This window comes from Limanda limanda, chromosome 11 (genome assembly GCF_963576545.1).
Source record: "Limanda limanda chromosome 11, fLimLim1.1, whole genome shotgun sequence".
NCBI lineage: Eukaryota > Metazoa > Chordata > Actinopteri > Pleuronectiformes > Pleuronectidae > Limanda > Limanda limanda.
The window spans coordinates 16513986-16528965 of record NC_083646.1 but is presented as its reverse complement, the minus strand read 5'-3'; the positions used below and the strand labels follow the sequence as shown (position 1 = coordinate 16528965).

The 14980-nt window shown below is 40.2% G+C and overlaps 1 protein-coding gene across 2 annotated transcripts in view; it reads right to left on the bottom strand.

Moving 5' to 3' along the window:
* Positions 1–2812: 2812 nt before the first annotated feature.
* deptor (DEP domain containing MTOR-interacting protein) overlaps positions 2813–14980 on the bottom strand; it is a 34765-nt gene continuing 22597 nt past the window's right edge. For both annotated transcript variants that reach the window (XM_061081939.1, XM_061081940.1), the window contains exons 7-10: positions 14621–14758; positions 12104–12174; positions 11900–12004; positions 2813–6752 (exon numbers count right to left, since the gene is read on the bottom strand). In XM_061081939.1, the coding sequence (XP_060937922.1) occupies positions 6630–6752; positions 11900–12004; positions 12104–12174; positions 14621–14758 (437 nt within the window). In that variant the 3' untranslated portion in view covers positions 2813–6629. The remainder of the gene's footprint in view (positions 6753–11899; positions 12005–12103; positions 12175–14620; positions 14759–14980) is intronic.

The following is a 14980-nucleotide window of genomic DNA, read 5'->3' as shown; positions in this document are numbered from 1 at the left end:
CAGTCCAAGAAGCATTTGGCAGGTGGCTAACGTTTCTGCTTGCTGTGACTCGTCCTGAGCTCCTCGCCTGCGGGGAAGGAAGTGGCGGACAGGAGACAATTCACTTGAGAACTCTGTAATCATGCCTCACAGGCGTTCAGTCCATCAACCTGAATAAGCATTGAGACATTCCTTTTCTTCAGCTGTGTCTGTCTTTTCTTTAAACAAAAAGAAGCTCCTCATTTCCCACATGTGATAACACTGATCACCTTTATTTAATCAAGGCAGTAGTCATACTTACTGGCGCTCGGTGTCAGAAAAGCTCATTAAACTTGAACGAATAGTGTGTTCATCTGGTTTCATTTCTCTGGTATCACATATTTGCTCTTTCATGATATTAAATAGGAGAATCTTTGGAAAGATGATTTAGAAATATTATAATATTGAAACCATACCAACACCACCTGGCCATCTATATATATATCTAAAAAAATAGAATAAATTTAATTAAATGAATTATGTCAACTTAATTAAACTAGAGTAGATAACACTATCAAATTGAATCAACTTAATTAAATTGAACAAAATAAATTAAAGTACGATATACCTATACCTATACCTATACCTACAGTATGTTTCATATAACATCAGTGGAAATAAAGAGGACCTTCTTGTGCCGATAGAAATCTAGATTTTTTTGTGTTGTTTATATTTCATAGGGGTTTGTCTGATCTGTATCATTAGTATTTAAAAAAATCACTTTTGGCCCTGAGCACCATTTTAACACATTTAATCACAGAGAAACATTGATGTTAAGAGTAGAGTGAGGATAGAAACGAGTAAAGGATTTTACTGTCCTTGTTCGACACTGTGAGAAACCACAGCACAACCTCTCAACAACTCAATGTCCCTTATATTTCTCCATAACTCTCTTATTTTGGCTGCTGTCACTGTCATGAGAAAGATTTTTTTATGTGTACTAATTACTTGATCCTGGCTTAGGCTGCTTGCATCGCTGTTGCTTTAATTGGACCAACTGGGCTTTTCAAAACCTTAATATTATCTTATTATATATGCCACTCGGTGAGCACTTTCATCCCAGGCGGACATTTTTACTGTGTTGGCCCCAGTTGAGATTTGGACTCGCTTACTTTGGCAGTGTGACTGTGGATCTGTATGCACCAAGCTACAGCACGTTGTATCAACACATTAGTCTCTGAGGACATTTGTCCTTTAAATAATTGAATTTGAAATTGTATAATCAGTGCAAATTGTATTTAGAGTAATGTTTCCTATTTCTTAAACACATATGTAATGGTTGAATAACTGAAGGTTTAAACATTGGAACGCCCTCATCTCTTTTTCTTTTGATCCTACCCTGAAGCAGAAACATCCCGCAGGCTTTCGGTCTCTGGTTTCTCTGTGTGTGTGTGTGTGTGTGTGTGTGTGTGTGTGTGTGTTTGTGTGTGTGTGCATAGCCTTCCAATACACACCTCTGTGTATTGAGCAGAGACACACATAGGACTGGATGGATAGTCGAATGAACAGAGGTAACGTGGAGGTTAGTTTCTGAGCAAATCGCTGGATGCGTGGATGCAAGGACAGATGATTAAAAAGGTCGGATAAGTGGACGGAAGGTAGTGATGGTCTCATCTGATAAGGCTTGTTCTAGTTATTGTATCTGTCCTGGAAGATAAAAGGGTGAAGAAGGGAGAGATACAGAAGCGGAAACTGATGTAACCTCTGTGAGGGACTCAGTGTTACTACGAAAGGAGGTGTGGGTCAACATAAATCAATTTTTATCTGTTATCTGCTTAGTGCTTTATCACTATATCAGATTGGGGACAACATGTAATAGTTAGATTTTTTTATTTTCATTGTACGCATTTCTTAATCCAATTTAAATTATATATGTTGTCCGTGAATAAAATTAAAATCATATACATAGTCTGAAAATGACAGATGTGGAAATCAGGATAAAACATTTTTGTGTGGAGTACATAGTATTACACTACCCCCTGCTGGTAATGTTTAGAAGTGCATCTAAAAAAAGCGTGTGCTCACTGTGTGTGTTAACATGCAGCGATTAGTTTAAAGTTTTCATATCAGATACCCCTTGTACAGCATATTTTCGAAATCATGTCCTGTAGGTCAGTACCCCCCATTTAGCTTGAAACCCCTTCAAATAATTGAGCACTTGTCCCCCTTGGTCACATGTTATGGTCGACAACTTGTCCTTCTATTGGATATTGTACATTTAAATGCAGTGTTAAGAGATGTTAAGAGAACCAACATTGTCATCACTGATTTGTACTGTATTTTACCTGGACAATACAATTTTCAACAACAATATAGTCAACGTTTTACCTATTGTTTCTATTGTAGTATGATTCTGTTTTGCACTAACACTGCAGGATGCATGTCAACAGCTGGCCAAGGGACTTTAAATGCTAAATAGCCTTTAGCTAAATCGGGTGCATTTTAATCTTTTTCAATTAATGAATAATTAAAAAAAGAAAATATAGTATTTTTTTAAAACTGTATTTCTACGACACTCTTAAATTTCCAGTAATGACATTTAAAGTCTATAGGACTTTAAAACATGTTAAAAGACTTTCTATTCTACCGGGACAGACAGATCCCAAACTGTGAAATTCCTGATTATTTCTATGTATATAAAATATCTGCTTTTGTGTGATTATTACAAATTAGTCACTGCAGTGTCACTAAATATGATCCTGATTCGAGTCGATCATCATGTGAAAATAATTAGAACACGTCTGAAGAGGAAACCACAAACACAAGGAAGAATCAGATCCATTTTTATCAAACACTTGATTAACTGTTTAATACATTAGAACATCAGAATGAACTTCAACAGGCGTCTTATAATTGTCTTCAAACCAACATTCAAACTCTGATAGTGAAGAAAAAAGAAAGAAAGACAGCTGTGCCTGTTGTGAAAATGTTCGCCCTTTCACTCAGATCTCATGATGTGAGCATAAAGAAGAAAATCCCTGTAGTTGAATGAGGTGAGTAAAACTGACACCATGATGAAGAGGAGGGTGATGAAATACAATCTGTCACCGTTGCTTTTGAAACCAGTGTGTGTCATTTAAAAGTTGGTGTCCATAAAACACTGATTGTCCATAGGTCACCTGATACAGTTTGTTTTTAATACACAAAGTCAGAGAAAGCATAGCTGGGAAAAGAGCAAGAGATGAGATGACAACCAACTGGGATTAGCAGCAAAACAAGATCTTAAGGCAAATGTGAAGTTTGTGAACCCGTTTCAGACAAACACAACCACACAGAGCTCCTTCGAAAATCCACATTAACACACAAGACGCATTTCTTAGGGGGAAGGGGAACGTTTGTCGCTCCTGCATCACTCAGACCTCGGAAAAATCATGCAACATTCTCCGTCTCTTCTCTGAGAATCAACAAACCCGTTAAGCAGATCATTTTCCACGCACAGAAACTGAGAAATTACAAACTGAGGCCGGCTGAGTTTTTGATGAGTCCCTGCTGAGTGTAGATATGAGCTGTTTAAAGTCTGATGACATCGCCGCAGTAGGTTAATGAAGAATCACAAATGTCTGCAGTTAGCGGGTGAGAAGTGATTTTGACCTGCTGAAAAAGTATGAAAGAAGAATATTGAAATCTTTGTACCCAGGGTCCCTGACATCTGCTCCTCGAATGCAGCAAAACCCCCACCAGTAAAATATCTACTTTACACAGAATATAAACAGATCATTTTATGGCATCATCCAACAACAGCCAAGACAAAAGGTCTTGAATGTTATCAGAGAATATTAGCAGCCTCTGAGAAGATTGAAAATATTATATTTACTGAGTTGAGGAAGTTGTGTTCAGTTTTCTTCCTGCTGTAACCTGGACAACGGCACAGAGAGCATGTGGAACCAGAGACTTCTAAAAAAAAGGCCCAAATGGACCTTACTTCTGACTTGTCTAATGTCCATTTGTCCAATAATACATTCCTATGAGTCACTATGGACTGAAGAGGTACTTTGGATCCAGAGCTAACGCTACATGAGCACAGATTTACAGGAGTCATCTTTTCACTGCTCACGACACCGAAGCACACTGAGAAAACACCAGTGGCGTGTCCTCTGAATAAGTCACTGAGGACACAATCTGAGGCAGTGTGATGTGTGACTTGATGTAGTTTGACTGTTTGGCAACGAAGACGCCCTGAATACATGTTCACCTTGAATAGAAAACAAATCTCAGTGTAGAGCATTTTCTTTCTCTGAAATAATCTCACTGCAGGACTAAACTAAGCACAAATCCAGTGAGGCAGGCGCAGTTCACAAGTGTTTACTCAGCTTTACAGACACAGACTGTATGAGCATCACTCATCATGCTCCTCTTTTTATCATTATATAGATTCAACTATGATCTTTTCATTATAAACACATCATAGCACAGTAATTTACTTAACACAGTAAATATTATACAGTTAATTTCTGATGAACAATAGCATTTGTGTGAACTTCTATCCTACTTTAAACCAGTGAACCTTCATTTAACTCAGGATCTAGACTCCGGACAAACCAAATCCCAGATAACAAGAGTAAAATTATTTGTGATTTTTAACTTTCCTCCGACCTGTCTGCATGGTTGGGCATCACTACAGACGCACAAGAGCAAATGTGTTTTTCTCTGAATTGGGGGAAATGACCCTTCAATATTAAATTGTCTGTTGCTTTGGAGTGTGTGCTTGATTTTAAGGGGCCAAAAACTAATCAGACACACAAGCACCAAATTCCACGTACACTAACAACTTCAATTACCTAAACAATACCCTTAAAAACAACTTGCCTTTAGATGTTTACATTTTACTGGACAGTTTCCTGCACTTGTGATTATCACACACAGATGATGAAGGAGAACAGGATTGTGGGGTGAGCGGGAGACTATCGTTTCTTATAAGGATGTCAGATCTAATATGAGATGGTTTAAGTACATATAAATATTTAAATTCTAAATGTTATTCCAAAAAAGGAAAGCCTTACCTAAGTGCTTTAGTCAATTAAATCAATTGCCTAGAGTTAATAATGCTCATTAAAGATGTAACCAAAACGTTCCCTTATGGGATTTTCCATGTTAAGCTAATTAAACTTATCTAACTTTGACTGTAGCCACAATCACTGAATCTTGATTGGACCAAAATAGTCACCTGACACACAAAGCTGGACAGATTCATTATTTTGTCATTTGCATGTGTTACTGTGTTAATTTTCAAATTAAAGATTACTTTTGTAACATCAGTGAAGTAATGGTTGATATTAAAATATGAGATTTTGGACATTTCTATCTTGGTTATGGTCTGAATTCTTAAACACTCATATTCATTCTACTCTTTAATAGTCATCAAACATCAAAGAACAGTTACTGTCAATACAATATCTATAATCAAAAGGTCAATAAAATACCTTGCTTTTTATGCTTTAACTGTGAAGTGTTCCAGGAAAGCTGGTTGGCACACCATGGCTCCAATAGCAGGATTTATATGCATTTGCCACTGCTGTATTTTATTTTTTTTTAAGTCAATAAGTGTAAAATTTCTTAGCAAGATTTCCAAAAGGTGTTTTGGAGCAAAGAGCCTCTCAGCAGTAAATATAACAAACAATATTAACTCTCAAACAAGCTCTTACAAATAATTATGTAAGTTTAAGGTCTGTATATCAGGCGTCACCAATAAAAAGGAAATGAATCCTTTTAAAAAACAATTAGTTGCAAGATATTCTCATCACATTAATGAGGCTTCATTGCATAAAGACAATTTGAAGCAGGGTTCCTTCTTTTGTTTGTCTGTGCATAATTTCCATGTACATTGTGCCTGGTAATGTCTCATGCAGATTATCACTGCATTTGTTTTATGTACACCAACAAATAAGCAAGTGTGCAGAAATGTATTTGTCTGTGGGGTTTTCACACGACAAGGCTTAAAAAAAATGTTTTCTCTTTTTTAAAATGGTGATTGCCTGGTAAAGAAAATTACTATGACACCCCGAAACCTAAGATCTGTGATTTACTGTATGAAGATCCAGTAAATGTGCTCCCTCTCTGTGTCTGCCTGTTCATCCCAGCAGGGGGCAGCGTTGTGTCATCAGAAGGGTTCAGTCCATGGTTGGAAACTAAGTGGGGGAGAGGTCACTCAAGGTGTCAACATGAAACCTTCTTCCTTATTGTTGATTTTCCAGCTTTGACTTCTTTATCTCCAGTTTCTAATAGGAGAAAATCATTGTTTTCACGTCCTCGATCTGTCCAGCAACAGATTCACGATCCAGTTCGGTGTTGAAGTCAAAAACAAAATGAGGAAATTGACGTTTTCCACCTCAAGTTTGGGGCCTCCTCTTTAAGAGTGAGAGTCACAATGAAGACGCTGGATTAACGTCTGCAGAGGTGGCGGCTCAAGCATTTACTTGACGTGAACACCCACATTGACACACAGCGTTTCTCCGTCTTCCACCTTCTCCAAACAACGTCAGAACGGTGGGTGCGTCTCAAGTCATCTACGGTTCTGTCTGTGTGGTTCTGAGGTCAAGTCTGAAACCTTCGAGTTCCCACGTTATTATCACACTGGTCTTCTATGAAAGTTTCTCTCATAGCTCTTCTCAAACTTATACCTCCTCCATGACCTCCATGACGATTGTCCTGGGTCCAGTCAGGATCAGGCTGCTGACGGTGCGGTAGTCGTGGGAGAGGACGCTCAGGCCGTTCACCGACACCACGAACTGACACACCTGGAGAGAGAGAGACAAAGAGAGGGGAGAGTGTGTTCAATGGTTTGTCTGTAAAAATGTCAAGGTATCAATAACTAGAATGGCAAAAACCTCCGCTGATGCCCAACAGTCACATTAAATTCAATCAGGCAGCACCAAACTGCACAGACTCAAATATCGGACCTCTATAGATGCCAGATTTTCCCATCAAGATCCATAAATTATTCCTTGATAAATTAACGATAATATTGAATAATGCCTCACAAAGCTTGAACATTATCAATCCCTTCCACCAAGTTTGAAGAAATGTAGTCGATCCTGCTAATAATCAGACATATGGCAGTGAAAACATAATCTCCTTGGCAGATGTAATGAGGATAAGTACCTCCACCAGGGACCAAACGGTTATATTTTTAAACCCCTGTCTGTTTGTGGTTTGGTTTTTATATTTGTTTGTAAGCAAAATTACACAAAAACAACTGAGCAGATTTCCACCAAACTTCTTGGGATGGATGCGGAATGGGTCAGTGAAGGACCTATACAATTTTTGTTTGGATCCGGATCAGGTGGCAGATAGGGGAAATCATTTTTTTTCATTTTCCGTAACATTGCGAGATGAGGCATTTTACAACATAATTCATGGATCTTTCAGGGCCACATTTCAAGCCCACGTCAGAGTTAGTGGCTTATTCTGTTAAACTTTAAAACTCTACTGTTATTGTTCATGCCAGTGTGTTCACTTATCACCTCTCCAGCCTCCAAGCTTAGTATTTGACAGATGATTAATTTGTTTTGTTGGTGTATTCCTTTAAGAAATACCAAGAGGAAGGAGGAGGAAAGAGAGAAAGTGGCTGTGACCTGGGAGAGAAGTTGCAACACACTCGTAGCTCCAACATAAACACTGATAACTTGACACGAAGTGTTGGCTGTGGCTGAACGACACCAGGCACAACACAATGATCACGCTCCGGTCACTCTCCCGTCACGCCTGCACGGGCCCCACCTCCCTTATCGCCATTTAACCACCGCTCCAACTCAGCAGCTCCGATAAAAAATAAGACCTGCTGCCTTCCAGCTATTGCGACATGATGCTGTTGTTCTTGCTGCTGTTGTGGTTTGGGTGTTTTCTATTTTGTGGAAGCTATTACAGGCTCACACACATACAGAGAGACACACACACACACACAAAGCATACTCCACTGGCTCACAAATGTTTCCCGAAAAGAGATGCAGATAAAAGCATCATGCATGTTGGAAAGCACATTATTATGTTGCCCATAAATGTGCAGCGGGAAGACAAACTTTAACATATTCCGTTCCATGTGCATGTTATCATCTTACATATAATCATCGAGGTTACAATTTTTGCTTGATTTTTACATCAATTGCCATCTCTCCGCAATTATTACGGAAGGAAGGGATCAAAATAGGCAGAGGGAATAAGTGGAAAGACAGATTAAGAGTGATAGAGGGAAGGAGAGAGGGAAAAAAAATATCCCAGACTGTTAATCCTGTGCTGCAGAGGAATTTCAGCCTCTCACTATAATCACATCTAAACCTCTGCTTATGCATCACACTGCATCACATACGTCAGAAGGACTGTCCGTCATACCCGCTCTTTCTCTCCACTGCTATTCATTTATCTCCCTCTCTCTCTCTGTTCTACCTTTGCTTTCAAGCTCCCTCCTGACACCCTCCCCCTCTTTCTCTCCCACTGACGCTTCTCTCCTTTCAGGCTGTGGGGTTGTTGGTCTTGGCTGAGGCCCAGCTGGACTGAATGGGTCCTGGCACTCAGAGGGTTAATATAAAAAGATCTCTCCCACACGGAGAAAGCTAAAGAGCCAGGAACCAGCATTGAGAGAGGACGGAGGAGGGAGAATAAACATTCACATGTGGAGAGGCCAAGCAGAGATGTTCGTCCGACATGCAGTGATAACTGTGAGCTGCGATGTAGATGTTGGTCGTGCTTTGGAAAAAACTCTCCGAGGCTGTTCTTTGATACGAGCCCCTTGCACGAAGGTTCCCAGCTTGATAAGGTGTTCAAAGAAAATAGTTTGAACATTTGTAAAATATGTGGATTTGTTTTTTATAGAGGAGAACAACAAAAGCAAGTTGATGTCACATATTGTGACTGCCTGTCTTGTTAAGTCAGGAGATTGTAGCTTTGCTTAGCATGACGATTTGAAACAGCAGGAAATAGTTCCCCTGCCTCTTTCTAAAGGTAAGTGGGCAACATGCCAGGCTCAGTGGCTTCAATGTTTTTAGTGTGGCTCATTTCCACATTTAAGAAAAAAACGGATTCATTAAACTGGACGTTGTAGGATTGTATCCAAACCAAAGGGTTACACAAGCAGAAGAGGCAGTATTTACTGTTGCATGGTCATATTCAATCGGGTTTACATTTGTGTTTGTATATTCTATTTACATTTGCTTTGTGTTTGCTCACTTATCTACAGTGAATATATGAAAAAGAGTTTTATCAATTTTGATGGATCCACACTGTGCCCGTCTGGTGTCGAGCTCACTAATTAACTCACTGTATCGTGTTTGTTTAATGTGACAGAGACATATTAAAAAGACGACAGAGAACAGGATTATTTTAGGCCAGGAGCAGCGACTTCCTGGAGTCAGATGGTTGCCTGGCAACTTCTCAGAGAGAGAACAAGACTCCAGGAGCATCTCAATAAGGGAGCAAACTACAGCAAATGAATATTTGACCATTAGATTATTTTAATCCTCTATCTTTTGCAGTGTTGACGGATCATAATTGTGTTTTTGCAAAATCAATATACTCAAGGAAGAATTTAAAGGTCCTGAATGATATTATTACAATAAAATTCCTGATTTGCCTGAACCTTAAATCTTCTAATCTTTGAACGTTTAAAATGGTTGAAATCAAGGAAGAGACTGATAATTCCATCGACCTGGTGAAAAGACTGTAACAGAACATTTCAGTTCCCACACATAACAGTGTGCAAACATTCACAGTACAGAACGCACAAATGGAGACAAAGAGAGACCAACACACACGCCCTGCTCTATCCACCTTTCGAAAGTGCATTGGAAGTGGCTCTAAGAGCAGCGTATTAGACAGTTACATAAGTGCTGGAATCCATTATGGTCAGACAATGCTGATGTATGTGTCTGTGTGCAGTGGGAGGGGCCGAGTGTTTGATGAGACACGAGAGGAGCCTGGTGATGCTACCAGCCCTCTGAGTTCAGTGGGTGTAACCGGCTTCTTCTCAGGCCTGTTGCATGGACTGTGGTGCCCCCCCCCCCCCCCATTGACGTGTTTTACTGCTTAATTACAGATACATAAAAGTCGTGAGGTGAGAACAAGACTAAGGTCTTAGGAACTGGAACGAACCTGCACACACTGCTGCATGCTCACAGTTTAATCTGGGATAATGATGATGATACCTCAAACCTAATATTCTGGTTTCGGCTTATTATTATTTTTAAAAGGCCTCATGGTTATACATTTTGGTCCGCACATAAAAGATAATATGACATCTACATCTTAATCTAAATCTAAAAAAACAACACATTTGTTAAAATTACAAGATCTTTAGTAAAACTGTTAGCTTGAGGTCCTCATGGTAAACACATACAAAGGTCACGCAGTGCAGGAGAGCTTATTGCATCCACAAAGACAACAAACACGCACTTAACGAGAGTGCACGCTTTTATGACTGACAGTGTCTCATGAAAGGTGTTTTCATGGTAAAATAATAAAAACTGTGAACAGTAACCAGGGCAGAAGTGATATTATTTCTTACTGTTTCCTCTTTCAGTGCTAATACTGAAGCTCTGCCCCCTCCTTCCTCCTCCTCCTCCACTCTGCACTTCTCAGCTCGTGTGTCTTCTCTCTGGCCGCACTCTGAGTTGACATCCTTTCTATTTCTCCTCTTTGTTCAAGCGCAAGGTCTTTTAGTTTCAGATGTCACCATCAGATTTTGGAATGCTTCCACTTAAACCCCTGAGCTCGCACTCAAAAAGCCTCTACTTCAGCTTCAGCTCCTCTCCTGCTCAAGCTGCTTCTGTGCGCCCGCTCTCCAATTTATCCTCTGCTCGTGGATTGTTTTTGTTCAAGAAGTCCATGAAAGTAAGGTGTAGCGTTGACAAGTTAACATTTTCTAATCTATCTAAGCTCAAACAGCGGCTATTTGAATACAAGCGCAAGGTTTCGAGTGAAAGTATTACAAAATCGGAATATAAATTCCACAAATCCTGCTCTAAAACTGAAAAACCACACTCTTGAATTGATTTTGCCACAGCCATGGAGAGAACACAGCAGCAGCTTTGCAGTATTTTCCAGCTAGGATTAAATAATTACACACTGTGTATATAAAACCTTTTAGCTCCTTGTAGTTTCCTTTCTAAACTCGAAGTCAAAGTCATTTCAGACACTTATCATAGATTATTATCCTGAAAGCCATTTTAAACGCCTGATGAAAACATCCAGCTTTAATGATCAATTAAGCACAGCCAACTGCTTATTATGTGCTTCTGATTTCCCCCTGTAAGTCACATGCTTCTCTGCTCCTCTTCCTGGCTCCTGCTACTCCTTTCATTCACTCCCTGCTCTCTCCTCCCTCCCCATGTTGTGGTTAAAGTCTCTACCCTCTGCATTCCCAGGATTCCTCTCTCTAACTCTCCTTTCATACCTTCATGCCAGCTGTGGCAGCGAAACCACAGATTCCCTGCTTTCCTCCTTCCTGACTTTTTTCCCTGCTTTTTTCCACTTTTATAGCTTCCCTCTCTATAGCTTCTCCCATCACATCTCTAATCATCCTCCTCCGCTTTTCATGACAAGTTGTCTTGGGGACATATAAACATGTTTTTGAAGAGCAGATAATGACTGGTTTGAGAAGGGTTGGTGGAAGAACATGCACATACCAGACAAAAACCCTACAGTGAAATGAAAACCTATTCAATGCACACATGCGTCTTTGCAGCCAAGTCATCAACCAAGAAAAAGGGATTTATTCATCAATATGCTTATATGCTGTACTTGATCTGTGTACCTATCCTTCCTTCTTCTTAACTTTAAGCTAAATCATCTACCCTTCTTTTCTTTTCTCCATTCCTTTTCCCCAGTGATGAACAGACGGGAGCCCGGTGAGTTTTCAAAGATTCAAGACTCTCTGATTCTCTCTCAGTCGTACCTTCATGCCAGCTGCAGCTGCAGGTCCACCGGGGTCCACCGCCTGGATGTGACAGGGTTTGCTGCCTCGCACCACAAAGCCCCAGCCCACAGCATCGCCTACAATCTGAGGAGCAATAAGAACACAGTGATATGACATTCTACTGTTTTTAATGCGTGTGCCTTTGCACCTGTGTGTGTGTGCCTGTGTGTGTGTGTGTCGTACTGTGAAAGTCTTCTTTAGAAAAGGTCCTCCTGGCATCTGCAGCTCCTCTGGACTCACTTGTCTCTTCAGAACTGTTGAGAAAAACACACACAGGTTAGCATTAGTGGCTGTCACTTTCTATTTGCGATTTGAACAATCACTTGAATGTGGAGAGGAAATTCACATTGTAACTACATTTACCTGTTTGAAAACACACTATAGATTTGAGAAGCGCATCAGTCAGAAAATGTAAGAGATTAAATTGATAGGACATAATCAGACATGACCACATATAGGCAGGTATACAAATGGATACGGCACAAACTGACGTACAAAGTCATAATTTTGTTGTTCAAAACGTGTCTATGTGTGTGTGTATGTGTGTGCGTGTGCTTGTTCGTGTGTGTGTGTGGAAGTTGCACATGCTAATGGCCCTGGGGGCCTGGGGGTTTCCTGAAGCAGTACAACTCCCCTTCCCCTCCTCCAACTTCCCTTAACCATAACTCACTTCAATATGACCCAACACAGGATTTCACTGGAAGTCTGCTGTCTTCAAAATAAGTCATGTATACATTTTTTCCATTTATACAAACTAAAAGAAATAAGATGCTCTCGAGAACTTGTGATATCATATGAAATGGAAATGAAAAATGAGGCATGTCTATGTGTGTTGAGGCCACATGAAACGATTCATGAATTAAAACAGCAACTCAGAAAGACCAAAAAAAACTCACAACGACTATCATTTATCTTCCTTTGATAAAAGAAAAAATATCACATAGTAGACTTTGTCCTTCAGGGTGGCTTCTCCTGGCTGAATGCCCTTCAGGTCATGGTCAGGGTGAAGGACACACACACAGAGCCTTTATGTATCATCGCTGATAAGCATCGTGATGTGACTGACAAGAAAAGTAAATGTGGGCTGTTGCACCTTCAAACATAAATGGACAAACAACTGTTTTATTGAAGTTTGAAGGTTTGGTTTTAATTAGTTGTTTGATGCTATGTAAACATGGTTTAAAAGTCATGATTGACGGCTGAGACTGACTCTGGCCGAGCACTTGAGTTGGGGCGTGGCTCCATACCCTGATCCCGACAGCGCAGGCTCTGACTTCAAATGCCCAAGATGGCGGTGTTCATACCCAAGGAAGCTGAGATGCATCGTCCATCTTTAATAACAGTTAATGTGCTGAACTGCTCGTTTTGTGGTGAATCAGCTAAAAACTAGAGACCTCATTAAGTGGGAGTATTTGTGAAAGAGACTTGTTTAACATTAAATCCACTTGTACTCAAACCTGAGGACACATCCTTTATAAAGCCTATGGCCTCAGTTTATGTGCTTAATGAACCACTTGGGATCTTTTAAAGATATTTCCTACATTCAAACCAGATATCACACGAGGCACAAAGCTCCTCATTCATTGGGGAACCTTTGTACTGACTAATAACATTTTTGGAATCCTTAGCTTTCCATCATGTGATACACAAATACTAAGGTTAATACGGGCAGAGGGGAAGCGTTTGTGTTCACGCGTGCACATGTGTGTGTGTGTGTTCACGTGAAAGTGTGCCTTCCTTTTCCTGTTCATTGTGTATGGTGTTTGTGAGTGCTCATGCTGGTGGAGGAAGAACCATTGGTACAAAGAGACTCCTGTGAAAGACTCTGCTCAGATTAGACACAGCAAAGGAAACCTCTCACAGTATACACACACATTCACACACACACACTCACACACACACTCAGACTCGTAGAAAGGAGTCACTTCTTCATTCAGATCTCTATGCATTAGTTAAAGCGGAACTTCTCCAATTATTAAGTTCACGATTTTCACATCCCAAGTGCAGCACGTCTGTCTGTCTTCCTCTGTAGTCAACATGAAGTAATCTAAACTCACATCAATATATATTTTTACAAGTTGTGAAGTCCCAGTTTGTGATGGACTGAATGCCACGAGGTGAGATTTGGCATTTGTGCTATAACCCTGACTTTGGGGGCCCCAGGCAAAAAGGACCGGAGGGCTCCAACATCAAACCAAACCCAAGGAACACATGATACCAAACCACATCCTTCCAATCTTTAAACAAATATTTGACTTTCAAAGTCTACACAGTGCCTATTTATAAATAATGGTATAGAGTGGAAACATTTAAGTAATCATCCCCTGCGCACTCATTCAGACATTCTTGTTTGAACCAAACATTTAAATTAATAAAGCTTTTGGCAGAACACTCGTGACACAGGGCCAAGTTAGGGAGTTTCAGTCATTGCAGTTTCCTGTACAGAGCTGATCATAGAATATATCATCACAAAATTGTCATTGTTGTGGACTAACTCAGAACCATCTGTGCTTGGGGCCGTAGGGCAATTTGCCTAGTTTGCCAACCCTGTTGCAACATCCCTGGTCTGGTGTTGTGGATAAAATCTTCAACGTAAGACGATTTTCTAAAATGTAACCGACAAAGCAAATAAGACATAGCACCTGAAGATGTACTTCTATGCTCTTCAAACTAAGACTCTGTGTGTGCATGTCATCGTACCAGACTTGGGGTTGAAGAGGACAGGTGGACTGCTGCTGAGCGTAGGACTGCTGCTGTAATAACCGCTGCTGCCACAGCTGCTGCTCATGCTGCTCCGGCGGACTCCGACCACCACCTTTATCTCTTTAGTGGGACTCACTGAGACAGAAGGAGACAGAGAGGGAGCGATGTTGGACTAGAGCAAAAACAGCCGAGTGAGAAAGAACTAGAGGGGATAACAGTGTATAGACAAGTCGGATAACCCTTCCAGTTAGAATAAACTCTGTTTCGTTGGAATAAACAATTATTTTAAGCCATTTTTCGTAGGAACCACTTTTAAATAAGTGATGTTTACAAGTTCTTTCAAGAAAAGAAAAAAAT